The sequence below is a fragment of the Neopsephotus bourkii genome, unplaced genomic scaffold, assembly GCF_033783945.1.
Source record: "Neopsephotus bourkii isolate Nb327-2 ecotype Australia unplaced genomic scaffold, CSIRO-AGI_Nbou_v1 NB_1768, whole genome shotgun sequence".
Taxonomy (NCBI): Eukaryota; Metazoa; Chordata; class Aves; order Psittaciformes; family Psittacidae; genus Neopsephotus; species Neopsephotus bourkii.
The window spans coordinates 12,375,001-12,401,522 of NW_026902242.1; the positions used below are offsets into that span (position 1 = coordinate 12,375,001).

Genomic DNA, 26,522 nt, shown 5'->3' on the forward strand with positions numbered 1-26,522 from the left:
TTTGTCTTTGCAGTTAGCAATTTTTTAAGTATTTAAACCAAAAGGGACAGTTTAAATGAAAAACCTTTGCTTTTTCATTGTCACACAGGCAAAAGCAGCTTGAACTAAGGTTCTACCCAGTATTATTTCTGTTCTATTTTACGGTTTGGAGCTGTTCAGAGATTTTTCTTACAGCACTGTTACCCTCTAAAAATTCTCTACTCGTTTTACTTTGGAAATTAACCTGACAATGTGTTCAGTTTTGAAATGGTAATGGAAATTGTCATTTCAGTTCTGATCTCTTGAAATATGTTTAGCATGTTACTTGAAGGGCTACTGGCATCAATTGTGAATGGGTTTTCTTGTTACCTTTATGTATTGCAAAACAGTGTGTGTCAGATTCCTTAGATTCTGTTCTAGTGTTCCTAGATGTTAATAATTTTATTTTTGTGTACTAATATATGCACAGTCAATTTCCCTGTCATATCTTGACTTGCTGTTCCATTTCTGTGGTTTCCTGTGCTGCGCAGCACCAGGAGGCAAGACTAGTCCTAGCAGTCATAAAAAAGAGAGACTTAGTTCCCCCTTCTGGGAAAACTGCCAGATATATACTACTTCAAAAGCTGAAATATATTCTAAGAACTTTGATCAACAGTCTTAAAACATTAGGCTAATTCTTCCTTCATTTTCAGTGTGCGAGAAACCAAAAAGGTCAAATGTGACTTGAAATGCATGTCAATTAAGGTGGATGTGGAATGCCTGGGTTTTTGAAGAAAGTCATAAAGTCCAGCCTTTCACTGTTAACTATGAAATTTTTATAACTGTGCTTGCATTAAGAATACTGAGGCATTGTAGCATGTGTACTTTTAACAGGATTTCAAAAGTCTTTGTGTATAGCTGTATTCTTGCATCAGCTTTCCCAACTTGACAAACGAATTTTTTTCAACTCATGATGAAGACATTGTGCTGTCCATATACAGGTGATAGTTTCTACAGCAGAAAAGCTTTCTTGTTTAATTTATGTTTAATAAACTGCTAAGAATATACTTGGTGGTTGGTAGGAAATAGAAAGTTGTGGCTCTCCCGTATAGCTTTAACCTGATACTGTTGTGATTGTCTGAAGGTATCCAACATGCTGCTGGTCTTCCGTTGGATGTTATTGCCTAATGCAAGTCAGGAGCAACTATGTTCTGTGATCTGTAAAACCACGTTCCCTAGGAAGGCTGGATGTATGTAGGAGACTATTATCTGAATGGCAAGTGAAATTTGGATGACTTGTAAGGGAAGAAATTCCTAAGCATACGATGAAATATTACCCGGCGTTCAAAAGGCTTGTGGCAGTGCTGAGTGTTTGGCACAGCTGTTTTAGCTTGCACAGTTAGCATCTAAGGCTGTTGCATTTGGACAGAAGGCTGTCTTAATTGTTACTGTGCTTCTGTGACTTCCCTAAGATTCCATAGAAGTGTTTTTGTAAAATACAGTCACCATGCTTAATTTCACTATAAAATTTGTTTTCATAGATGTCTTTGATAGTGCTTCTTGCTTTTAATTACAGTCATGTTTTCTTTATTTCAAATTAAAATATTGTCTTTCCTGATGCCTAATTAGTGGAAGCTCAATATGGACGAAACAGGAGGAATGCTTCTTTCTGTCATGAGGTAGAGTCTCTATTCTCTGTTTTAGACCCATGCATGGGTACTTTTTTCAACATCTCTGTGTTGAGACAGTGTCTCTAAATGCTGTGTTTTGTGTTAAATAACATAACTGAGATCTGGACTTTATTCCACTTTCCCATTTTGTGACCTTTCTCATCTCTACATGCTTTCTTCTCTGATCTTGCAAGTTGTGTCCATTCTACCCCTCCCTGTTTCATTTTCTTGGCTGGGTTGGGTGTATAGCTGTTCTCTTTAGGCCTGTTTGGGTGGTGGTTCCCCATGTTTGTCTCTGCCTTCAAAGGCTGCTGTGACTTAGAATTCTTCAGTTGCCCTCTCTTTAAGAGTTACTGGGTCTCAGGCCATTACTTGTGCCAAAAGGATTGCCAATTTTGAGTTCTTACGAAGCTTTCCAGCAGGAACATTTATTTTCTGCTATTAAAATTTTATTTGGCTGAAATATGTACAATATTGATAAATGTTATATTAATGTGTACAAAATGTATGTTTGTGGAAGTAAATGTGAGCAGAAGCAAGTGGCAGTAAGATGCTGTTGGAGAAAGGACAAGCAGATGGTGACAGAAACCGCTCTTTCTGAATTTGTAGTTGCTTCTGAGTCCAGATGACATAAAGTAGTAGAATGCTTGATTTGGTTTCCAGTAGGATATGTAGCAGTGTGAAAACTATTTAATTTGCAGTCCCTTTCTAGTAAGCAGAATAAACAACATAGTACATTGGGTCTTCTCATCTTACCCTTCGTGCTTCATCCTTCCATGTGTGGCGTCCTTTCTTGTAATTAGGGAAGTGGTATTTATAATAATTAGGTTCTTTCTTTTTCCATGTTTTCTGAGATGCTGTTGAAATATTACATAAATGAAATGAGAATTAAAAAACAAGTCGTCATTACTTCACTTTCACTAATTCTAAACTACACTTTCGAGTCAAAGAAACATCAGGATAGATCAACCACAGATAATCTATGAACACAGCAGTATAAGTTTAAATTGCTTCTTGCTAAGTTTCGTAATGTGTTAAGTCTAGGGTCCAAACTATACTGAAAGATTGTGCTAGAGGAAGAAGCAATACGCCTTTACTACTGCACCCCTAGGTAACCCTTGCAACAGAGCTATCAATAAGACCCTGAGGTTTGGGGTGGCATCCTGAGCCATGAGTGCTCCCATGGTCACTTCCAAGGGGGAGGTAAGCAACTGCTGGGTACCGGAGTAAACACTCACAAAGAATTGTTAAAGAGCAGAAGAGTTGTAAATATCTAAAGTTGGGGCTGTAAGGCTGTATGAGCTCACCTTATGGACAATTTTTTGAGTAAACCTTAGCTACTCAAATTTAAAGTATGTGAAACTGTGTATTGCAAAGAATTCCAAATTCATTACATTTCTGCCTTGCATTGTTCCACCTTTCTTTCCCTTTCATTCTGGAATTGTAGGCCCCTGTTAAAGATTCAGACAAGGAACCCTTTTATCTAGCACTTACATTCATTATTCATTGTGCGTTGTCAATGGATTGCTACTTCAGGCCTGAATTAGAGATAATTAATCTTACGAAAGCACTTGTAATTTCACACTTTATGAAGCACAATTGTCTCAGCGCAGTAATGCTGTGGTGGCAAAATACTCTTAACATTCGTTGTTGCTGTTCAGTATGGTATCTTTTAATATTTATGTGCAGTCAAGTCTTTATTTTGCTTGCTTGTCTGCAGGTTTATGTTACAGCAGTCATGCTTGTGTTTTGCTTTGGAAATACTTTTTGGTATTTTTATTTTATACAGGATTTCAAACAGAAATATGTAAAATTCATATTTAAATTGTGAGGTTAGAAAGATCTTTATCCTTTTCAATACTGAAAAGGAAAACTTGGAAAAGTGATGGACTTTAGAGCAAGAGGAATCAAGTAGATTCCCAACTGAGCATGTCACTTCAGATGATGAGTTAAGTTCATAGCTGGTAATTAATCAGATACTGCCTACACTTAGAAACTAAGGCGTGCTGTTTTCCATCTCATAGTTAAATCTATACCTTCCTGCTCTGCAGACAGTTTTTCTAAAGCTCTGGTTGTGTTTGTGAGCATGTATGTAAGAACTTTACTCAGGAAGTTAATTTCATGTATTGCAGTCTCTTTGTTTAGTTTACATGGCTGCACAGGGGACAGTTCCTGCTCTGCATCTTACAATAGCTTAGAAATTATTCTAAAAATACCAATTTCTCTTGACAGTACTTATATCTGACATTTCTAGAATGCTGCAAGGATAAAGTTATAACCTATGCTCACGTGAATGTACTGGAGAAGTGATTCAATGCAAAGTTTCTAGAGAGATTCCCTAGTTGCATAGCACACAGGAGGATATTTTGGAATAAGTATCTATATAGACTTGTCCTTCTCTGCCTTCATATGATATTGATTGCAGTAGGAGATGAAAAACTAACAGCTAAAAATGGACTTCTTTCACTTAGTGTTCTCTCTAAGTGGAAAAAAAACGTGGCTAAGGGCTTTAAAAATGCTCTCAAGTCTCTTCAGATGTGTTTTTCCAATTGTTTTCTGGAATTTCACTGTTATTGCTAACTAAAGTATAGTGCTTACTGTGAGATTTTTGATTACACTCCTCATGAAAGAAGGCACATCTTAAACATGTTTACTGTATTTGTTGCTTATTATCAGATTTTCCGCAGCAAGCATAATTCATTTGTAGAAATGTTTATGGTAGTCCTTGAAAACAGAAGTTGGGGGGAAATAATTACAATTTTAAATAAGCATATTACACTGTACAATTTGTGCTGACTTGAGAAACACACCTCCAACCTGAATTACCCTGTGATCCTGACCTCATGTGGAGTTAAGAATTAGTATTTATTGTCAGTCTAATTAATGCCCTAGCAGGCTAATCAAAATGCAGCAGTATTTATTGATAGCTATTTACAGTGATGCTAACACTTGAAGTCTAATTACTACTAATTTCCAATAATTGATGTATGGAGCATCATCTCCTGAGCTCTGCTGGCAGGAGGATGCTGGTGGTGGCTCTACATTGGATTATGCTGGGTGCTTTCAAGCAGGCAGCTGCTGATGCTTTGTGCTGATTCCAAAGCTTACAGATGTTAATAACTCTGGTTTTGTTAGACCTTTATTGTATCTGCTATAATTTCCTTAAGACTGTGCAGTTGCACAAAGCTGAGCTGAGTCTAAGAGCAAGTTAGCCAGAAATCATTTGTCTGTAATGACTTTGTTGCAATTCAGTCACTCAGCTTCAAGGAATGTGCTGCTACAGTTAAAACCAGATGCAGAAAGTAAGTGCAGGCCAAGAAAAGTCCAGACAAAAGGTTGCCAGTCCTTAGGCAGTTGGTTTCTGTGGCCGTCTCAGGCCTGCTAACAACAATGGCAGTACTGTCTTTACAGGGTGGGAGATGGATAAATCTGTGTGCAGCACATGCTAGGGAGGGGAGAGCATAAGTTGACCTTTCAGCTTGGGTTGCTGAGTTAGTAGTAGCTGAAGATGGAATTAGTCTGCTTGCAATGCTAGAAGCTGTTACAGTTGTAATGAAAGTACTGACATCCTTCATATTGTTACATCAATAGCCAGCCGACAGTAAACCACAAGCAAAGGACAGTTTCTCCTGCACCATTGTCTGGTCCCTGGCAGCTCCTTGCAAAACAAGCTGAGCACTGCCAGGTGCCATGTGTAATTTTGACACTCACTTGAAAGGATGTTCTTAAAATCTTTCACTGCGGCTTCTATTTTTCAGTGTGAGACGTTCTTCAGTGTTGAGCCATCTTCTGGTGATGAAGCAGAGATTTTCTCATTGCGTTTACAGTAGCTTCCTTGTGTGAGCTGACACGGCTTATTACACCAGGGGACTCTGATCTGAACTGCAGCCGTTTGGCAAAGTGGAAAGATAATCTATTCAGAAAGAAAATCTCTGCAAGCTGCTTGAATCTGGTATGCAGGGCAGCAGCTCTTCAGAGGCCATGACTGCTTGATTTTTGGTGGGTTTTGTGATGCAGTTGTTTTTGTTTGGTTTTGTTGGGGGTTTTTTTTTGGGTTGTGTGTGGTTCTCTCCAATGTGATTGTTGGAGGAGGTTAATGTCTGTGAAACTGAAATTCTGGACTTCTGGGAAATGCTGTTTGTAGTCTTTTGAGGTTAGATCTAGGCCAAAATTTAATGGAGAGCCTCAAGAATGATATACAGTAAATGTTCAGATTGTAAGGATTAAATAAGACTTTTTCCATCTTGCTTTATTTTAGTCAGGTAACATTTCAAATGTCACAGCTTCAGCTCAAGTGAGTAACTTTACCACTACACTGTATTAAGTGTAGCAAAAGGATAGGGAGTCGTGTTTATAAAACTTAAGTCTGTCCTTTTATGAGAGCAGCTGCTTGGTGTATTCTACTCCGGGCTGTTCAATAACAAGTTAAAAGTACTGGGAATACTATCCAGAATGCACAAACACAATTTTGTCTTTCTTTTCTGTGCCTTAATCCTAAATCTTTCAGTCTTGAATCTAGGGTTTTATTTTTGTTGTGTTATTCCTTTATGAGAGGTACCAGTTTCTGTCCCTGTCGGTAGCGTATCTTAGACAAAAACTTGCTTTCAAAATTTGCGAGTTTAGGTGTGCAGGGAAATACTCCTGCTATAGGTATGTTGATTTGCCTCTTGGCATATTGGAACAGTCATTAACAGGTGCAAGCTGCCCTGTGTTTTCACACAGTGAAGCTCTTTTGGTTTTGAATCTTGAAATTGTGCTCTGGTTAATTTCTCCAAGTCTTACAAGTAGATAATCTGTGGGCAATTTTCAGTCTAGAATTCTGTCTGCAGCTTTGATTAGGTTCTCCAGTGTGTTTGGAGTTCTTTGTCTATGTCTGTAATGTTTATAAGGAATATTCTGGCTATTATCTGAAACTTAGCAGAAGTGTGAAGCTTCAAGACATGCCCCTACACTTGACACTTTTTCCACTGCTCCCCTGTACACACCTTCATTGACTGTTTTTGGGAGAGAGTATATACAATTTTCCATTTGCCTGGTCTCTTAGGTTACAGGGAAGGGCAATTTCAATCTGATGCCTTCCAAGTACTTCCTCAGTTGATGTGCTGCTTCTGATATCTAGAACTTTCCTAAATGTTTCCTGATAAAAATTCATTACAGTCCTTCATGACTGTACCAAACACTAGGACTTTAATCCACTGTCAGAAAGGTTAAAGTGCAATGGTTTATTATTCTTTTTGTTCAGAGTTGAGATCTATAACAGATGCAGTCTACTTCACCTCCATCACTGTTTCCCAACCTTAATTCATAAACATTTCTGTCTTTTCCATCAGTGTTATTGACCTTTTAATACTTGTAATTTCATATATAGCACTTTTTTTTCTGCTACTACATCTGAAATAGCTTTCTTTCTCAGTGTTAACATTCCTTTCTTGTGTTTTACCCTGCTGTGCTTCTCAGGCTTAAGTGTTTATGTCACCTACAGTATTCTCCGTGAATAATTGCTTCTAGCTTAGTCTGTTTACTTCCCATCATCCTGGTGCTGATACACCAGTAGTTGTGGGATGGTTTACTCCCTTTCTTTCTTAGTAAGTAGCTTTGTTTTGTTTTTTTTTCCTTATCCCCTTTTTCTTCTTACTGTTTACAAGCTTGGCATTTCAATTTTTGACTTAGAGTTGTCTTTCTGCCACAAAGTGAATCTTGTATCCAGACCAGGCTGTTTTTTCTTATGCCACCTTTGAAGACACAAGACTGGATATCTGAAGGGAAGTAGCGGCTAGCCAAGAGCACATGTGTGTTCTGTAAGGACTGTGCTCCATGCATGAAATCCCTAGACCTTGACTTTGAGGAGAATGACAAACTTACTGTGCATAGAAAATGAAGATGACGTTTAGCAAATCGTATGTGGACTTCCTGTTTTGTTTGATCTTCTTTGGGGAGGGTCACATGGGCAGTTATGCAGTCAGTTTAAGAGGTGACCTCTTTGCAGACATTCAGTACTTGATGCTGTGAATCCTTATTTTTGTTTCTGGGGTTGGTGGGAAGATATGAAATGAAAGTTGTCAGTTGTTGAGCTTTTGATCATTTTGAGCTGATGGAACCAGGTAGCAATGATCTTCACAGCACGTAATACATCTTTTCCTTGAGACTATCTTAGAAAGAAATGTGCATTGAAAGAATACAACTGGAAAAAGTAATCTCATATATGTAACAGCAATTACTAAAACTCACAGTACGTGTTTCTTACTGTTCTCTGGAAATGAATATCTTGATATGTAATAGTATGCAGACCACACAGGACTTGATGAGGGTTTGTTTTGTTTAAGATTTATTTATTCAGAAATATATCTATAATTTCAAATGACAGGAGAAGTTTTCCTTGAAGAAGTAACATTTTGGTCATTTCTAAGGGAATTAGTTGGTGGCAGTATATGAAGATACACACCTGAGCAAGTGAAGTGGAAAGGGAACGCAAAGGTGGTAAAAAAAGGGAGTAAAAATAGACAGTAGATTAAATATAGATTTGTAGAATGTGGACAAGGACTAATGGCAGGAAAAAATTACTCCAAACATAAAATGAAATTACTGGAATCTAACATGGTTAACTGGAGGAGGCAAAAATGAGATACATTGCAAAGTAATTTGGAGCAGATGGAAGGCAGAAAAAAATGAAGAGCAGAGATATCCAACTGTAAAAGGCTGTAGAAGTCAAGGTGACAGATGAGGGCTTAGAAAAAAGTGCAGTAGTAAACAAATTACAGAACCCAAGTCACTTTGCTTGCTGAAGGGAAGGAAATGGGAGAGAAAGAATTGGAGGTGACAATGCAATTTTGATCCTGAGAGAGGCGAGTGAAAATATGCATTATTTAGAATAGAAAAGGAAGACTGCAGCAAGAGACTAAAGAAAAAAGGTATGCTCAATAACTAAAAAAGAAGCAGTTTGTGATAATTGTGTGGCAGGAATGGAAGAAATTGCTGAGGTTTAGATTAAAAACAACTTGAAGGAAATGTGCTGAATTATTGCTGTGTGTTTGAACAGATATGCAGAGGTGGCAATTAGTCATAGGGAAACTTGTGCTTACAATGGGCTTGTTTCCTATGAGGGGGCTAAAAGAACTGATCTAGCAGTAAATCAGTACATCAGAGCATTAGGGTTATTTCTTATTGCAATGGTATGTCTTGCCCACGATATGCATGACTTGGATTGCTTTATGGATGCTATAGAATAATGATAATGATTGTTCAATTTGCTATATTTTTATGACTTAATAAAAATGTCTTATCTCTTGTGCATAGATATTTGATCTAATGGATGCCAAAGCCCGTGCTGACTGCATCAAAGAAATAGATCTTCTTAAGGTAAAAGATTTGTTTAAAAATGTGTGGTCATCATATCAGTACATTGTTTTTCATAGATATACTGGAGGTGTCCAATTGTAGGGTTTCGATACCTTTCACTTAAGGAATTTTGTAACATTTATAGCTTTAAAAGTTAACATTGTGAAGTAAATCCCATAGAAAAAATGGGTGACTCTTAAAGTAGAAGTTTATGCTAAAACCCACAGTGTTGTAAATAACTGTGTTCTGTGTACAGTAAAGTACTGATTTTAAAAGTGTCTTTCAGATAACAGTTAAGCATACTATTGAATAGATATATTGAAGCAAAATCCTTCTAAAATTGCAGCTTCAGTCATGATGTTGACTCTACAATGCCATCATGTTCTTGCAAAAATACTTACCTGTAAATGATTCTCATAAACATCCACTTCTTGTGTCACACTGAAAGAGGTAGAAGGGGGAGTTGTTTGCCTAAGTGAGAATGTTGCTTTTGTCAGGTGGATAAGAAATGCTCTACACTAAAACGTGCATTATTATTCTGCTTTCTTAGCAACTGAATCATCCAAATGTAATTAAATATTATGCATCATTCATTGAAGACAATGAGCTGAACATAGTGTTGGAATTAGCAGATGCTGGAGATCTTTCTAGAATGATAAAGGTAGGTGTTAACTTCAAAAAAATTAAAGCCTGTAGTGTTCAGCTTCCTTGGATTGTCATTCTTTGTGCTCAACACTGGGTGAAATGCAGTGAAAATGCCAGGAACCACAGAGAAAAGTGGAGTGTTTAAACTGACTTATTTGTCCCCAGTGTTGATGCTTATGTAAGTATTTTTTAACACCATTGCCCGGAATGTAGATGCAGATGGGGACATAAATAGACCAAAATTATATCATGGCTGGTGAGAAGGGGAAAAAAACCCAAAAGGAAAACAAAAAGCCCCAAACAAACAACAGGAAAACCCATCTAAAAAACCCCAAAACTTGTAAAGAAAAGCACTGTCACCGCCATTTAAATCAAAGCATTTTGACTGCCTTCCTGATTTTTCAATACAACTGTGTTTTGTCTTCCAATATTCTATTCTCTTTAATGATAGTGAAGGCAGAGAAGGGCTGGCCTCATAAGGCAGAAGTTTCTTCTAAATCTTGAACTTCAACTGCTAACCACTTTAGCACCAAAGATTAAAATAAACTGCATCATTTTATAGGTCTAGTTGAATATTTCTTTATCTTGAGACTAACAAACACTTTGAAAAACGTATTTCATATTTGGTTGAAGTCACACGCAGTGAACTTAAACAACACGTAGTTGTGCATTATGGGTTAATTGCTTTCTTTTATAGTTCTTAAGTGTCTGTCTTCTAGTTAATTGCAAAAATTTATCCAAGTGCCAGTGTATAAGTTTTGTATTCTGAAACTTATACTAACTTTTAATTAGCTGTGTCATCTTTGTTTGTCATTTGACAGGTACTGCTCTCTTTCCCTACCCTTTTGCACTGGGTCTTGGTGTCTTGGTTTAACTATGTCTCTTTGGCATACTCTTCTGTGTTCACGCCAGTGTAATTGTTGTCAATGCAGGGTAACTCTGGGAACAAATAATGCCAGTCAATTAGCATTCACTCAGCAACAGCCAGGCACAGGATGGAGTTATGCTGTTTTGCTTAGGACCTGCGTGAATGGGGAATGTTAATTTCTTCATTAATGACTTTCATACTGATTGGTGTTTTTTTTGGTGTGTTGTGGGTTTGTTTTTTTTTTGTTTTGTTTTTTTAGCTTTTGAAGAATATTCCCTTCTAGATTGATAATTGCAAGGCAGGACAGTAAAAATTTGGTTCTTAACAGGTTGATAGCATTCTGTTAATATTTATATCCAAATCTGATATTTTTCTCCATCTCATGAATTATTAATTCTGTGGGCTAACATTTCATAAAACATAAAGGAAGGTTTGTCTTTTCTTTTGAATGTTCAGTTTTGACACAACAGTTATTAATACGAGTACTATGTGACAGATTGCCTTATGGCATGTCTGGTCTTATGACCCATTGAAGCTTTTTCTTTTTCCTCTACTTTTTTTTTTTTTTTTTTTGCTTTTTCCTCTGCTTTCTTGTTTTTTTTTCCGCTGTTTTTTTTTTTTCCCCATTTTCCCCCTTTTAAATCCAGTGTGTGAATAACGGCTTCTTCAGTGCAGTTGGCCTCACTGTCCAAGTCAGTGGGTGTTTCTTACAGCCTCAGTCTTGGAGGCACTTTGTGATTGGCCTCTTAACACAGGGATGATGTTTAATGTAGCAAACTTAGATTGCTGTTTGATGTTAATGACAGCTTATCAGGCTATTATTAAATATGTATGAGGTGTCACAATGCACTCTGTCTTTGAGCTGCTGGTGGAGGAAATGGCTTGGTAGACTGCTTGGATGGTATGAGTTTAAATGTGGGGGGCGTATCAGTTATATTGCATTTTGTAAAGAAGTATTCTAAAAATTGCCTGAAAAATAAATATGTGGTGGTATGGAAACTTCCTAGCAGAATGGCTGCCTGTCACAATACTAAGACAAGTAGCTATGTTGTGTTGTTAAAACAAACAAACAAACCATGCTATGGCTTATAGCATTCTTGCTAGAATGCTGTTCTAAGTTTGGTGGAAGATGTGGAGTTATTTCCCAGAGGAGTGTCTGGGTGCCAGGCTTGTTTGTGATTTGTAGAAAAGATCAAGCATACTTTTGAATTTGTAGGTGACCACAGCTTGAGTGACACTGAAACCAATGTTAATGTGAGGGAAAACTACTTAACTAGTTTACTTAGCTATTTGTTACGATGTTATTGGCACATCAGTGAATACTTACAAAGCTGTGCCTCACAGTGCACCTTAATGAAATCTTTAGTTCTTCCCTTAATGAACCACATCCTTGGTGCCCAGCTTTTCTACCATCCCTCTTGTTACCTGTGGATAATACTGTCTTTGTCCCTATTGAGTAGACAGCTGAGGAAAATCATTTCGTGCATTCATATGGAATCTAACAGAATTCATAGAATCTGTTGATAAAAACAAAAAGGAGGAAAAATCAGCTGTGCATTGGCATTTACAAACCTCTAATTTCATTCTATCTCATGTGTTCTGTTCTGTGTACATACACAGTTTGAATTCATTTCACTTTAATGTTTTTTTTCATTGTCACAGGGAGATACTTCAGAGCAGCCTCCATTTGCAGAAGTGAGGGGATCCCAAATTGAGGATTCCATATCTCACAGCTCTTAATGGTCTGGTAGAATTCTTGGGCATGGCATGTCAGTGATACTGAACAGGAAATGTGATCAGTGAGGGCAAAATACTTGCATTTGAATTGCAGTTGGTTTTGCACTAGAGTATGTACCTCAGTACCGTGTAAGTGATGTGTAGGGATGGCGAAAGAAGGAAAAATTCTTGATTTTCTGTATCTGTGGCTGCTGAATCCTATTGCATCAAAGATTTTACAAGTAAATGATTAGTAACTATTGTGCTAGTTCCCAGTTGCTAATGGCCTATTTGCTGAAGTCTGTGGTCTCTGCTGTGGACCATAGTGATGATACGTGGCTACTAAGGTTGAGGGTTGTTCATGAGAAGTCCTGTTGTTACCTTGTAATGTCACCTCCTTTTGCAATACAAAAATGCATTGAAAGGCAGGTTTGAGGCTTGATCCTTTTTCCTGTTAGTTGTCATTCACCACCACAAAGCAAAAATTCTTCTGTAATAAGCAGATGATTCAGTAAAAAGAATTGGTAGTCTGTGCTGAAGATGTTGATATGAGAGAATTAGAACTATTTTGCAGGATAATTAGCATTAAGTATAGATTAAATATAAATTTATTAAGAAGATTAAATATAAAGTTATTAGGCTTATAAGAAGGGGTATTACCGACACAAAAATGTGGTTTGGTCTTTTTTTGTCTTAATCAGCAATGAACTTCTAGATCTGTTTAATTTCTGCAGGTATATTTTTCTGGCAAATAATCTTAGCACACAAAACCCTGCACGTTTTAAAGTGAATGTGGCATACAGATCTTAAAAATAATAATATTTTGGGAACAAGCATGAAAGCTTTAATGTGAAGTCAAAAATATCTTTACAACACTGTCAACATAAATGGCTGTCCTGGGTTCAGCAGTAGCAGTCATTTTTTTTTCTCCTTCTTGGTAGCTGGTGCAGTGCTGTGTTTTTGACTTTTGGCCTGGGAACGGTGCGGATAGCACTGATGTTTTTAATTACTGTTCAAATGTTTGGTCTGACCAAGGACTTTGTGGGCCTCATGCTCAGCCAGGGAGGAGGGGAAGCCGGGAGGAAGCAGAGACAGGACACCTGACCCAAACTGACCAAAGAGGTATTCCATACCACAGCACGTCATGCCCAGGATGTAAGGGAAAGTTACTGGGAAGGGCTAGAGGACTGCGGGCGTTGGAGGAGGTATCGGTTGGTGCTTGGTCTGGCTGGGGGGGGGTGGGTTATGTCGGTTGGCTGGTAGTGAGCGGTTGTATTCTCTTCCCTTGTTATTTCCTTTATCATCATTATTATTATTGGTGGTAGCAGTAGTGGTTTGTGTTATACCTTAGTTACTAAACTGTTCTTATCTCAACCTGTGGGAGTTGCATTCTTTTTGATTCTCCTTCCCATCCCTCTGGGAGCAGGGGGAGGGCAAAAAGGGGGGGGGGGGGGTGAGAGAGAGACTGCATGATTTATGGCTGACTTTGTTTAAACCATGACAATGGCAAATAATGTGAATTCTACAAAATGTCACCTAGCCACTTCACCTGCTCTTCAGAGAATGCTTTTTTTTGTGTATTAAAAAAAAAAAAAAAACAGAAAAACAACCCAAACAAACCTGTAAATAGCTCTGTAAAATAAGACAAATGCTTCCAAATGTCTCATCAGTGTGAAGTTCACATTGGTATCTCAGGTTTCTCTAGTTGGGAACAGTGAATTCTGTGTCCTTAAACATACTTGGTTTTTATAGTACAGTTAAAATACAGGGATAGTAACTTCTTTCCGAGCAACTGGCACATACCTAAATTGTTGCAGTAGCCGGAGCTCTGTTTAGACTTGTTTGAAAACTCATTGATTAACGTTCTCATGTTTCACTAGTGGTGCTTATTTTGGGCTTCACTATGTGAAATTGGGTCAGGCAATTTCTCCTCTCTGCATGGTCTGGGATGCAGACCCTTCCTCTTCTCCCCATGCTAAAACGCATTAGCGGTGATTTTTGTTTTGGAACTTATTTGCAATACTCCAGGGTTGACTTAACTTGCGTGTGCTGCATTATGGAATAGCCTGCCCTTTTTTAAGTGTGGAAGCAATTTTATCTTCAGCCATTGGCAGCTTTGCCAGCCCAGGGTGCTGTTCCCGCCTGTGTGAAGCAACCATAACTCTGTTGCAGGATCCATGTGACTGCATCCTGAGCATGTTACTGTGTGAGGTGGCTACTGGGTGAGATGGCAGCCTTTGGGGATTTATAGACATGTTGCAATGGAGGTGGATTTGGAAGGAACATAGGGGCACTGGGTAGTTATTACAGTCTGCCCTATCTTAAGTATTCAGTGGTGTCTGCGAGGATGGACAGCACTGGATGGAGGGTTATTCACATCATTCTGAACTCGGGTGGTGATAAAGTGCAGGTCAGAAACTCCAGCATGAGTTGCTTTTGTGTTCCTTAGCAGTGCTGGTTGTGCCACTGTTCTTACAGCACAGCAGAGTTGGAGGGTGCACTTGTTGCTACAGAAGCTACTTACTTTTTCTGTCTGCAAGCTAGCTGCACTGGATTGCTGGATGCTAATGGCCCATGATTCACCATTCTCAGTGCAGTGAAACTGGCCATGTTGCTGAGAATGGAAACTTACAAAACACTGATTGACAGCTTTATCAGTCATAGGAAATAGTTGGCATTCATGTTTGGAAGGCTGGTGGGACAATGATGATGTCTCCAGTGCAGTGTAGTTCGAATAGCAGTGTTGCAGAAGCTGTATTCTGCTGTGCACATGTGTACAGCATGGCAGTAACTCTGCTTGCTGTTGAGGAAGGCAAGATTTAGCTGTGTGAGAATGTTTGTTAAAATACAACAATTTCATACTGAAATGCTGCATGACAGCTGTCTGCTTGAGGGTGTATGTTTCCAAAAATGTTGTATGATTTAGTAGCCTGCTGAGGAAAAATATGTTGTTGTTTTGAGATGTTTGTTTGGTTTTTATTCTATTTATTTATTTTAAAATATATCAACCATTGTATCTGAAATATTGAAAGCCACTTGTGCCTTGAAACAGGCTGAAAACTTGGAAAGGGGATTTTTCTTACAATGATGGCTGTGGAAAGTCGCTTAAAATTAAATGCTTCCAACACAAGAGTTCATATGTGCTTAAGAGAAATTGCTGGAGCATAGCAGCCAAAGTAGAGAGTTTCTGTACATGTAGAGCTGCATGAACCTTTTGCATCTCCTAGTGCTGACAGCATTGCATGCTATGTGAGTGACTATGAGTGCTTTGACCTATAGTACAGGTGATTCTAATGGCTTTGCTCAAAATAGCTTTTTCTGGATGCTTTGGGTGGGCTGAAGCTTTCCTGTCTCTCAGGGGGTATTTATTCTTTCTAGCAACACAGGGAAGGGAGTAATCTGAGATGAATGTTGAGAAGACAAAAGGCTAGGCAGCCAGAAGAGTAGGCTGGGACAACCAGCTAAATGATCCTTAAGGGGGGAGAGAAACATCTGACTGGGAATAGGGAAGACAAGTGGAGTGCTGGTAAGCAGTTTTTGAGAGAAGGTAGACTGGGAAATCTTACTCCTCTTTACTGCCTTGTGTCGTAGAAGAATGTATAAAAGTAATGGATTGGGAAACCATGGAATGGGAGTCCCAGTCTGGACTTGAGCACAGTGAGATTAGAGAAAAGCTAACAAGATGGATTGGGCAAGGATGTTACAGACAAACAAACCGTCCGCCAGCAGGGAGGGAGCCTGGATGGGATAACTCAGACTGGCTAGGAACAGGATGCTATTGTGTAAAAGGAGAAAATGGGATTAAGTGACACAGATAGGAAAGGAACAGGTCTGGATGGGGGCAGATAAGAGGCAGGTTGTGTAGGAATTACAGATCAAATACAGAGGAAATCAGAGAATGGTTAGGGCTGGAAGGGAACTTAAAGCCCATCCAGTTCTAACCTCCCTGTCATAGGCAGGGGCACCTTCCACTAGACCAGGTTGCTCAAAGCCCCATCCAGCTTGGCCTGGAACAGTTTCAGGGATGAGGCAGCCACAAATTCTCTGGGCAACCAGCTCCAGTGTCTCACTGCTCTCACAGTAAAGAATTTCTTCCTACACACAATGAAGAACCTGTCCGCTAGCGTGCTGCCTTTTTGAATGTGGAATGGGACTCAAGGTTCAAGAGCATTGCTGTTTGGCTGCTGTTGGCAAATGTGAATGAAGGCCACTGGTAGTACCCATCCATTGCCTGCTGAAGGGTGGTGCTGTGTTGTGCAAGTTACTTTGGTTAGTTGCAATACCAGCTGTGTCTGTAAAGGTACTAGCTTTGGTAAGCTGTGCATAGCAATATAATAGCCTGAATTCCTGTAGTTATTTTTATGTTTTTTGGTTTTTTTTTTTAATCTAGGGAATTGCTTATAACTTAAGGAAGCAACACTGAATCTGCAAAACTAAACATTCAAAGGCTAGAAATTCCTGCAGCTGAGTATCTTGAACTCCAGCAAATTACAGGTTTTTATGTCTTCTTTGAAGAACCACCACTCTATTTGGTGTTAAGGGTACTACTCTGGGTAGAGATCACGATGCAGCACATGCACTGCCATTTGTTGCATCTGTGATGCCTTCTTTGCTGCAGTGGTTGTTTTCAAGGTGGGGAGCGTCAGAAAGATAAAGGTTTCATCTTTAATACAATTGAATCCTCTCCTGAAGACCATTACTGTCTGTGATACTGTTCCAAAGAGATACTGTATAAACCACTTCAGCCACTGGCTTTTGGTGGGAATTTTAATTGCTTTTTCTGTATTTCTGCTATCCAATGTAAAACTCTAGGGTTTGATTTGTAGAAGTATTGAATGTTCACAGCTTCATCTGTTCTGAGTGGAAACTGTGCTTTAAAGATGAATTGCGGCATAAAGCAGCATGAGTACATTGAAAAGTAGGTGCTTAAATTAGTGCGAGAATTAATGAATGCTTTTGATCTTAATTCTTTGCCCACATTCTAATCTGTAAAATGGGGATAATACTACCTCATTGTTTCTAAGCCTGTTTGTGAAGATAAACTTTATCAAGTTTATTTTATTAATTTGATATTTGTTATATGCACCAGGAAGCCAGACCCCTCCCTGAAATTATATTTAATAATAGGTTTTGAATAGTGCACAATAAGTAAAGCCTAGAGACATTTTCAAGCTGTTCATTAGCTGAGTGTCATGAATGAATGAGAAAAGGATCCTTTGACATGAAGAATACTGAACTGAAAACTGCATGCATGGGCACACACTCAAGGGGGAGAACTTATGGCAGCTTTAATTCTGAGATTTTTCTTATATGTGTATTTATGTCCAAACAGTTGGCATCAGGTTTGTGGAAAAAGTATTTTTGAAGTAGGTTGGGGTTTTTTTGCATGTTTGTGCATTTTGTTTTCATGATACTGATTTATCCATGTCTGTAAATGCCAGTTTTAAAACGTGGAATGTGGTTCTTTGGGCTTTCAGCGGTATCTGCGTCTCCCTTGCACTCTTTTCTTTTTCCCATGACTGCTAGATTTTATTTAAAGAACAAAAAAGCCCACTACCCCCACCCCAGTACCAAGTCTCCTGACTCATAGTCTTTTTGTTTAGCATATGGTTATGTTTTGTAACAGAGAACAGCTTGGCACCTTGCTGAAGCTACATCATTGATAAATGTTAAAAGCGTCAAAATATTTTTTTCTCAATGTTTTTTTTTCACATTCTGCATCACCTTTACTTTTAGCTTTTTTGTGTCCTCGTTTTTGAGAGACTTTCAAAAGATAGTATGTGGCTTCAAGAAGCATGTGGTATAATAGGATACTGTAACACAGTATGTGCTAATTACAGATCAAAGCTGAATTATTTTTACGTGCCTTTTCCTAAAGGAGAAACCAGGGGCTTTGACTCAGTGAGGCTAAATTTTGCCACTAGCCTTTATTGAAGCTGCTAAGAATCCTTAAAAAAAAAAAAAAAAGAAAAAAAGCCAAGGCCTAGAGCCCTACCAAGCTAGGAGACCTAGTTCTGGTAAGCTTTTGCTACTCATACGTGTGTGTTACTGAGGGGTCTGACTGGTGCTTGACTGTCACCTCTGCTTTCAACCACAGCTAACTGTAATGAGAGCAGCGGCAGTGATTTGCCATGTGCAAGTTAGGTACATATGCTGGTGGAAAGGAAGCTGACTGGTCCTGCAATATATAACCAGTGGGGTAATCAGGCTGGGTAAGTGCCACCTGATTTTTTCTGTGAATCAGCAATTGGCTGTGTCTACCACTGGAACAATGAGAGTAAGTGGGCAGATTTTCTGTTAAAATAATTAGTCTATCAACACTGTTTTGTCTCATGGACAGTCCCCTTCACAGACGTCACGCTTGAAACTGTTGTGTAACCTGACTGGTTGTACTTGCAGGGAGAGTAGTGATGTCGGTCAGCTATGAAAAGTTAACTTGATGTAGTAGTGTGTAATAGTTAAACTTCATTTAACTATTGCACAGACTGTTCAAATAGCTCTAAGGCAGAAATGCTTGGGGTATTTCATCTCCATTTTGCCCACTGATGCTAGAATTGTCTGAGTCTGTAAACCTTTAAAGAGCAGGGAGAATGGAAAGATTTTCTTAAGTAATAGTTCTGTGGGCTTTTCTTGTTAGAAATGCTCTGCAAACAATACTTGGAGGTTAGTTTTTCAAACGGCTGTTTTTGGAAAACCTGTAGTGTCAGTGTTTGTGCTACATTAATAACTTGGTGAGAATGAAGAGAGAATTTGTCTGCTGTATTTGTAGTAAAAAGAGAAAAAAGGTGGTAGGCCCTGTATTTACTGTGTCATGCTATTGCTTTTTATTTGGAAGTAGAGTTAATGATTCAAGCGCAAGTTTCATCTCTGTATTTTCTACCAGTTTTCCAAAGGGGGTTTATTGGAGAGAGATGCATGTAAATAAATGCTGTTGAATTTAAACCTATGGCTTTGTGTTTTAAGAAGCCCCACTCATGGGTGACAGCAGAGACAATGAAAATGGTGCAGTACTGGAAGTTTTATTTAGTGGCTCAGTGATTAGATCTGATTTCAGTAGGTGATCTTTATCTCCAAACACTGGATACTCTTTTTTGCATGAGCAAAAATGTTAGGTGGGACAGAATGGCTGTAGGTGGACTAATTGGAAGGGAAAAATAAAATGAATCCCTGCAAAAGCAGTTGGATAAAAATATGTATAAACAAGTGACTTTGTTTAGAGTTTTCTCAGGAATCTGCATTTAATCAGGAGTCTCAGTCCCGTTAATACATTATTAGCACAAAAGAATATACTAAAAAAAGAAAATACGAGAATTTTGACTTGCGTTTTTCTTACAAGGCTTTCAGTTTCTTGTACTGATGTCTCTATTTTGATTATGTGTGAAAGAAGATTATGTTTGAGAAGATGTTTCCATCTCGATTCTTTGGTGTGTTTGTAGTGGTTTTTTTTATTTAGTTAGTTTAGGGAAGACCATAGTGTAATTCTACTGGTCTGCCCTTCTGATGCTATTTTGTGCATTAGGTTTTGTACTATGTCTTACTCTTTTGTGCAACTGATTTAATCAAGTTATTTGCCATATACTAAGATCACTAACAGAGAAAGACTGAATTTATTCTTTTTTTTTTTTTAATGTATTTTTTTTGGGTGGATTTTGGAAGAGAAAAATGTAACATAAGCAACTGTAAATCAAAAGTGGAAAAACATCCAGGCATTTTTTTAATTAATTATTTTTAGCCTCTTTATTGGCCAAGTACTTCTTAGTTTCTGTATGTTCAGTTGGTAGATGACAAGTAATTTGGATTTTTTAAATATTTCTTCTATTTTTACAGCTAAGAGACAGCTGCTACTCCTGAAATGTAGGCAAATTTGTGATCAGACTGGATGAATGAATCAAGATGTGGTGAAAAGTTCTATTTGTGTTTCTGCATAGAAAGCAAGAAAAAATGGCAGAAAACTTACCATGGTGTAAAGAGGTGGGCAGCTTAAATTCATGAGTACACAGAGCTAGACAAAACTCTGGGGACACTGCATTCCTACCAGAATTATATCGCCTTTTAAATAGGAATTGCCATTTAGAAACTTAATTTCTATATACATGAGTCTCTGATCTTTACTTTGAAATGCAGAGATGTGTAGGTCCGTCTTCACTGGTCTATCTTTGGACCCTGTGTTCCCTTGCCATTTCTGCTTTGTTTTTGTTGTATTCACAACAAGAACTCTTGCTCATCCTTCTGTAATTTCCTATTGCAGCTGCCCGACCTACTCTTTCCTCTTCCTTCTGCTAGACCACATTAAAAATGACTCCCAAGAAAACACAGGCAGAAGTGGCCCAGACCTTCCTTGTGTGTTACTTGGAAGTTCCTTGTAATAATCCTTTCTGTGTTGCTTTCCTCTTGATGAAGTTCAGATTTATTCCAGCAAGTATATGGTTGTTGAAAAACCAAAACAACTAAACAACAAAAGTGCCAAAACCCCCCCAAACCACCCCCATCTCAAAAACAAAGCAAAACACTTTGTTTTTTTTGTAAGCTGGAAGTGAGCTAATGGGAATAGACAGATGCAATCAAGTTTCTCGTCAAAACATGAAAGAAAACAAAAGGAATCTAAATAAAGCAAGGAAATGATCATTCTCATTTTACCTTTCCTCCAAATCCTCTTTTTTTTTCTTTAATTTTTTTTTGATAGAAGTATGTTCCCCACCCTCCCCCCCCCTTCACTGAGGTCTCCAATTGCACTGAAGTCATCCATGCTCACTGTTCTTTACTCATCAGCAGTAAATCCTTAGTTTTCTTACAAAAGTCAAACATAGTCCTTTAAGAGTATTCTCTGAACTGTGCTTGTTACATCTAGATAAGACCATTTACTAATTGCTGTCACTTTTGCTTTTGGAATTTGACCTTTAAAGCATCATCTTCAGAAACTCAGTATCATATCATTCTATGCTTTTATATTGATTTAAAACTTTTTTTTTTTCCCCTGCCTACCTTTTACTTTTTTTATGCCTCCCAGAAACTGAATGGCATGTGCTGTTTAGGTGCGGGGCAACTGTATTTGACTAAACTAGGATGGAAACATTTGGAGAATATTTAACTTTTCTTGTAGTAATTCATTAGAGAAGTCCAGGAGAATTCCATTTTCCTATAACCAAACTGCTCACTCATTCTGTGAAAAGGGACAAAAAGATAAGCTGGTGATAGAACCTGCCTACCTTAAAGCTCTTTAAGGCATTTGAATACCAGATTTATGACCACAAAAATTTCCAGTTGCATTAAATGACTGAATTGCAGTTTCCTCTGTAGTGCTATTGTGAAAACTCCTCAAAGTAGCTTTTTGAGATTCCATTCTCAGAGACGGAAACTTTGTGGGATGTGTCTTTTGAAACAAATCTTGCTAGGAGATAGTTTCCTGCTTGAGCATGCTTGGTATTCTCTGTTTACCTGATAAAACACCAGCTTGCAACACTGCTCAAATTTTTAATGCACATGTATAAGCAGTTCCTTTTTTGCCCAGTTTCAAATATGTTGAGACTGATGCTTCACCTCTAACAGGATTATGTTTTTTTAATGTCACACCCTAGAAGGTCAGTGGTTTGAGGAACGTCAGGACAGGTGGAAAAAGCAGAACGGTGAAATGCTGAAGATGAGAGTGCCGCAGAAAGCTGTATGTCAGGCTGTATTCCTTTGAGGTCAAATTTGAGCAACTCTTATACAGTGGAAGATGACTAATAAGTTTGCTTGATTATGTAGACTTTGGGATGCTTGAGACATTGCAGCATTAGGCAGAGAATTAGTTTCACCATTAACCGTTTGTGGTGCTGCTACACTCTGCTACTGTAGAGGTTAAAAATTACTGTTTTGGCATCATGTCATCTGCACTTTGGTTTCCCCATAGGGAGGGGGCAAACCCCACAACCATTAGAGCTGCATTTTGCATTGTGGACTATTTAAAAATGAAGGAGAGAGAAAATGATCTTGCTTTCAATACAGTTAATATGTGCTATATGTATGAATTTAATTATGCTGTTTGGCATAAAATAGGTTTGACCATGCTTTCCATTGATCTATATTTCTTGTTAGAAGTTCTAATCAGGAATGGGATTCCTTTTCCTTATTGACTTTTCTCAGAATTAACTCTGCCTGCTTGACTGTTTCTTAGAAACATATAACTTGTTTCAAGAGCTAGTTTTGCAAATTCTTTTCATCACTGCTTTGGCTGTTGGCGGACAGCAGCTCAAGAAACACTGAAAATATGTATTTTGAGGGAAGAAGATAGTGTAATTAATTAGTACACAAAACAATTTTCAGTGAGTTTATTTTAGAGATAATTGTTTTCAAACCTATACGAGAGAAAATGGTACCTATTTCTTGTTTATTTTAAACATGGTTAGCAAATCTAGCAGCTCTTTTTTTTACATCCTCTTTTAGATGGATAAATTCTACGGGATTAATATCGGTGCTTTCAGTAAGGAAAGAGTTGTTGTTATGCAAAATTACTAATGCCTTCAGTAGAATGAGGCTACATTTTAAAAACTGTTATACTGAATGCTTGCACTGTAAGAACTGAAGCCGATTTTTCTAGCGTACAGTCGGCTACAGTGTTATAAATGGCAAATGAATAAAATGCAAAAGAATGCTTGTACATAAGTACTTTAAAAGGATGCTGATGTTTTTTAGGTACCTTGGAATGGAAATCTGCAATGGAAAATCTTCCCATTTCAAACATTTTGTTAATGATGGCTCATCATTGTGCTTAGATAGGGAAAAAAAAAATCAGAATGTTTAAATAAAGCACATAGTTATAATTATGATGATTTCAGAATGCATTTTAAATCAAGGAACTGTGCTTTCATGTGCACATACTTACATGTATTGTGTATTTATTTTTAAATGAAAAGAAACCTGGTCTCCATCTTCCTGTTGACATCAAACAATCCTCTGATATGCAAATCCAGCTACGGGGAGAACAGATACACAGGGTTTGTTTGGATTCAGTCCAAGACTGCAAGAGAATTTTATTTAAAGAAGTAATTTATATGCTTTACCTCATTTAAATGAAAATGCATTTTGAAATAATCGCTATAACTAAACACATATCGGTGAAGTGTTATGATCCTTTGTATGACTGATAGGCTTGGCTATGTTTACTTTAAAAACATCTTTCTCGTACTCCTGCATGTGTCTCTAACGTGTAGATGCATCTGTCAACTTCTCAGTGGCACATTTTAATATGGCATATGAAAATATTTTTATTTTTTCCAGCATAATAAATGCTTGTTATATGAACTTTGTTAGGGTGTTCGTGTGAAGTGTATGTATGTGTACATATGCTGCTAAAATAGATCTAAGTACTTTGCTTTCCATCTAAAATTTTGCTAGTATTAGTGTTGTATTTCCTTTGTGCATTTAACTTAAAAATCTGTCAAAATGGAATTCTTTAAAAAGAGAGATTAAATGAGCAGCAGTTTTTCAGTTGTCTTACCTTTAGCTGCAAAATTTAGAGGGATCAAACTTGAATGTTTTAGTATTGGCTGAATTCCAGGTTTTTAGTAGATATTTTTGGAGGACTGTGTCATTCCAGTCCCTGAATGTAGTATTTGAAGGAGATGCGTGTAGCAGAGCATAATTGTGTTTAACATAGGCTTTAACAGGCCATTGAAATATGACCAGTGATTCGGAATGGTCATTCATACAGGATGGAACATTCTGAGCAGGAGTTAGCTATCTGTGAAATTGTCAGAATTGTCCTTTAGTCCCGTTTTACGTATAGCAGAAGTTTCCAAGATTAACAGGATCAACTCTTCTTACATGATCTTTCTGCTTGTGGGTCACTACTGTTTTTCATTTCTTATTTAGAAAATAAGCGTATGGAAACCCATGTTGGTGTAAGGAAGTATTTAATTTGGGAAGCTCTGTGGCACATACCTTTGTATCTGACCTTTGTTCTGTGTCTGCTTACTCTATGCTAGACTGTTCTGACTGCATTAATCCTGCACTGAGGATTGCTAAATAGCATATAAATATTTCTTTTGGGATAGCAGCTTGATTTCATTAATGTCATGTGTGTCTCTGTGTTGACAAGCACATACATTGATGATACATGTGTTAGTATTTAAGGGAAAAGCTTTATGTCAAGAATTTTGTTAAACATTTCTCATTAGTTTGGAAGCCTCTTTTGTTTTTAAATAAAGGATTTTCTATCTTTTTTTTTCAAATGTTTTGTGTAAGTTTTAAATTTTAATATTCAGTGTCCATCCTTTTTTCGTTAAGCATTTTAAGAAACAGAAGAGGTTGATTCCTGAAAGAACAGTTTGGAAGTACTTTGTTCAGCTTTGCAGTGCCTTGGAACACATGCATTCTCGTCGTGTTATGCATAGAGGTAATATAGGATCAACGATGATATTTGTCTTTGCTAAACCTTTTACTTTGTGAGAATTAAGCTGTTTCAATGTCAGTGACACCAAATAACATCATACTGGAATTGATTTTGGCAGCTGACACAATGTGTGTTTTTTGTGATGTTTTATAAGCAATGGAAAAGTGAGACAGAAGTTCGTGGTTCTGCATTTGTTGTGGTAAGCATTTGTTTGCAGTGATGGCTTGTGATACCAAGGTTTCAAAATGAATCATAGTATTGTGATGGAGACCCTGCACTGCTACCTCTTTGCTTGGTCAATTCATTTTGCTGGCTCTCATTTTCTGTCCTGTTCTTCTGTGTTTTCCCATTCTCTTTCCCATTGCCTGCATTCTTGCACAGCTATTCATCTATCTTTTCACCTTTTGCACCTTTTTTTCCTTGTAAAAGTATTTACCTCCTTCCATGCTTTTTGATGATGTATAGGCCCATCTTCCATTCCCTTATCTACTGGATTATGTCCAGCTATGAGAATTTTCTCCCCTTCTCTGCTTATCTCTATTTCCAATCTCTGTGTCAAGTACTGTGTCCCAACAGCCGTTGTAGATGCCAGCTAACTGTGTCAGGTACTAAATCTCTTTTACCCATTTTAAACCTCTCTGCTGCTGTCTCCTCTCTATGCTGTCTTCATTTCACCTTGTAACAGAGCCAAATAAAACAGATCATGGTATAGCTGCTTCTCACATGTGCCATTTCTTTTGCTCTGGAAATCCCTCTGGCTATGAGTTTCAAGCTGTACATGGCTTTCTCTTTGGGTTCAGGTGAAATAGTGTCTTAGGTTGGTGACTTCCTTCTGCTGGGATGTAAATAGCTGCCTAAAAACAAAAGTCATCTATCTCTGCTGAGCTTTGTCATTTGCAACCAGAGATGTTGCACTCTTCAGGAGATCAATTTAGATGCCCCTGCCCTTGCTAGTAGCTTTCCCTTGTGATTCTTCTTTTTGTTTTTTCTTCCCCTTTGCCCATTTGTACATATATCTGGAAGTGCAAAATACCCAAAGAGAAGGACATAAAATTACAGATTCTTTCCATAGGGTACAGGTATCTTCCTTTAATGCTTTTATAACTAAACTAGCTTATTTCAGTATAATTTTTTAAAGAACCAGAATGAATTTAAACTCCTTAAGCTGACATGCAGTCTTCAAAGCTTCTGGCAAACCTATGGCAAATCTAACAATTCCATGGTTACACACCAAAGCCAATGACAACTGAAGCTATTTTTAAGTTTAGCTGGTATCAGTATTGGATTGTTAAACAAAGGTGATACAAGCTCCTGAAAAGTAGGTCAGATAGCTGCACAACATAATTGTTTCTGTATTCCTCTGTTAGGCTTTAAGCTTTTGTAACTTTTTATTGGAAACCTGAGAATTCTGATGTGTGAAGGGTTATTAACCATTCATTTTACTGTACCCATATCTTATGCAAACAGTAACCCCCTCTTGTCCAAGTTAAGAGATTTTCTTTTTAAGTTCAAGCAACAGTGCATTGCTGTTGAGCTGAGTAAGAGCTTAAGCACACTTGCTAAGCAAATACCAGGTCAGTTTGTTTAGAAGACTAACAGGACAGATACCTTCTTGGAAATGATAAAATGAAAGTCTTTGCTGTTATCTCTAAAGGTTTGGATTAACACTGTAACTGAGTGTTACTTGTGAAAAATAACTCTGGATATACATAATTATTTTTCTTTGTTTCTACTTGATTAGCTCAATTCCATTCAACTCATTCTCATGAGTAAAACTTGCTTCCTTTTTCCAATGTGTGCAATTAAAGCGAATCAGTTACCTATCTCAAATAAATAACATCTCGCCATTGTGGGTAATCTGATCAGCATAAGTGCTGAAAAATATTTTACAGTTCTTAAGTGTTTTTGATCTGTTACTTAAGATATAACCTAGTCCTAACGGAAGACCTTACATGTAGCT

General features: G+C 37.8%; 1 protein-coding gene across 1 annotated transcript in view; it reads left to right on the plus strand.

Annotated features, from left to right (window-relative positions):
* NEK7 (NIMA related kinase 7) overlaps window positions 1–26,522 on the plus strand; it is a 66,350-nt gene that overhangs the window by 19,381 nt on the left and 20,447 nt on the right. The window contains exons 4-6 of the mRNA XM_061378963.1: window positions 8,922–8,984; window positions 9,514–9,624; window positions 24,457–24,565. Coding sequence (XP_061234947.1) covers window positions 8,922–8,984; window positions 9,514–9,624; window positions 24,457–24,565 — 283 coding nt within the window. The remainder of the gene's footprint in view (window positions 1–8,921; window positions 8,985–9,513; window positions 9,625–24,456; window positions 24,566–26,522) is intronic.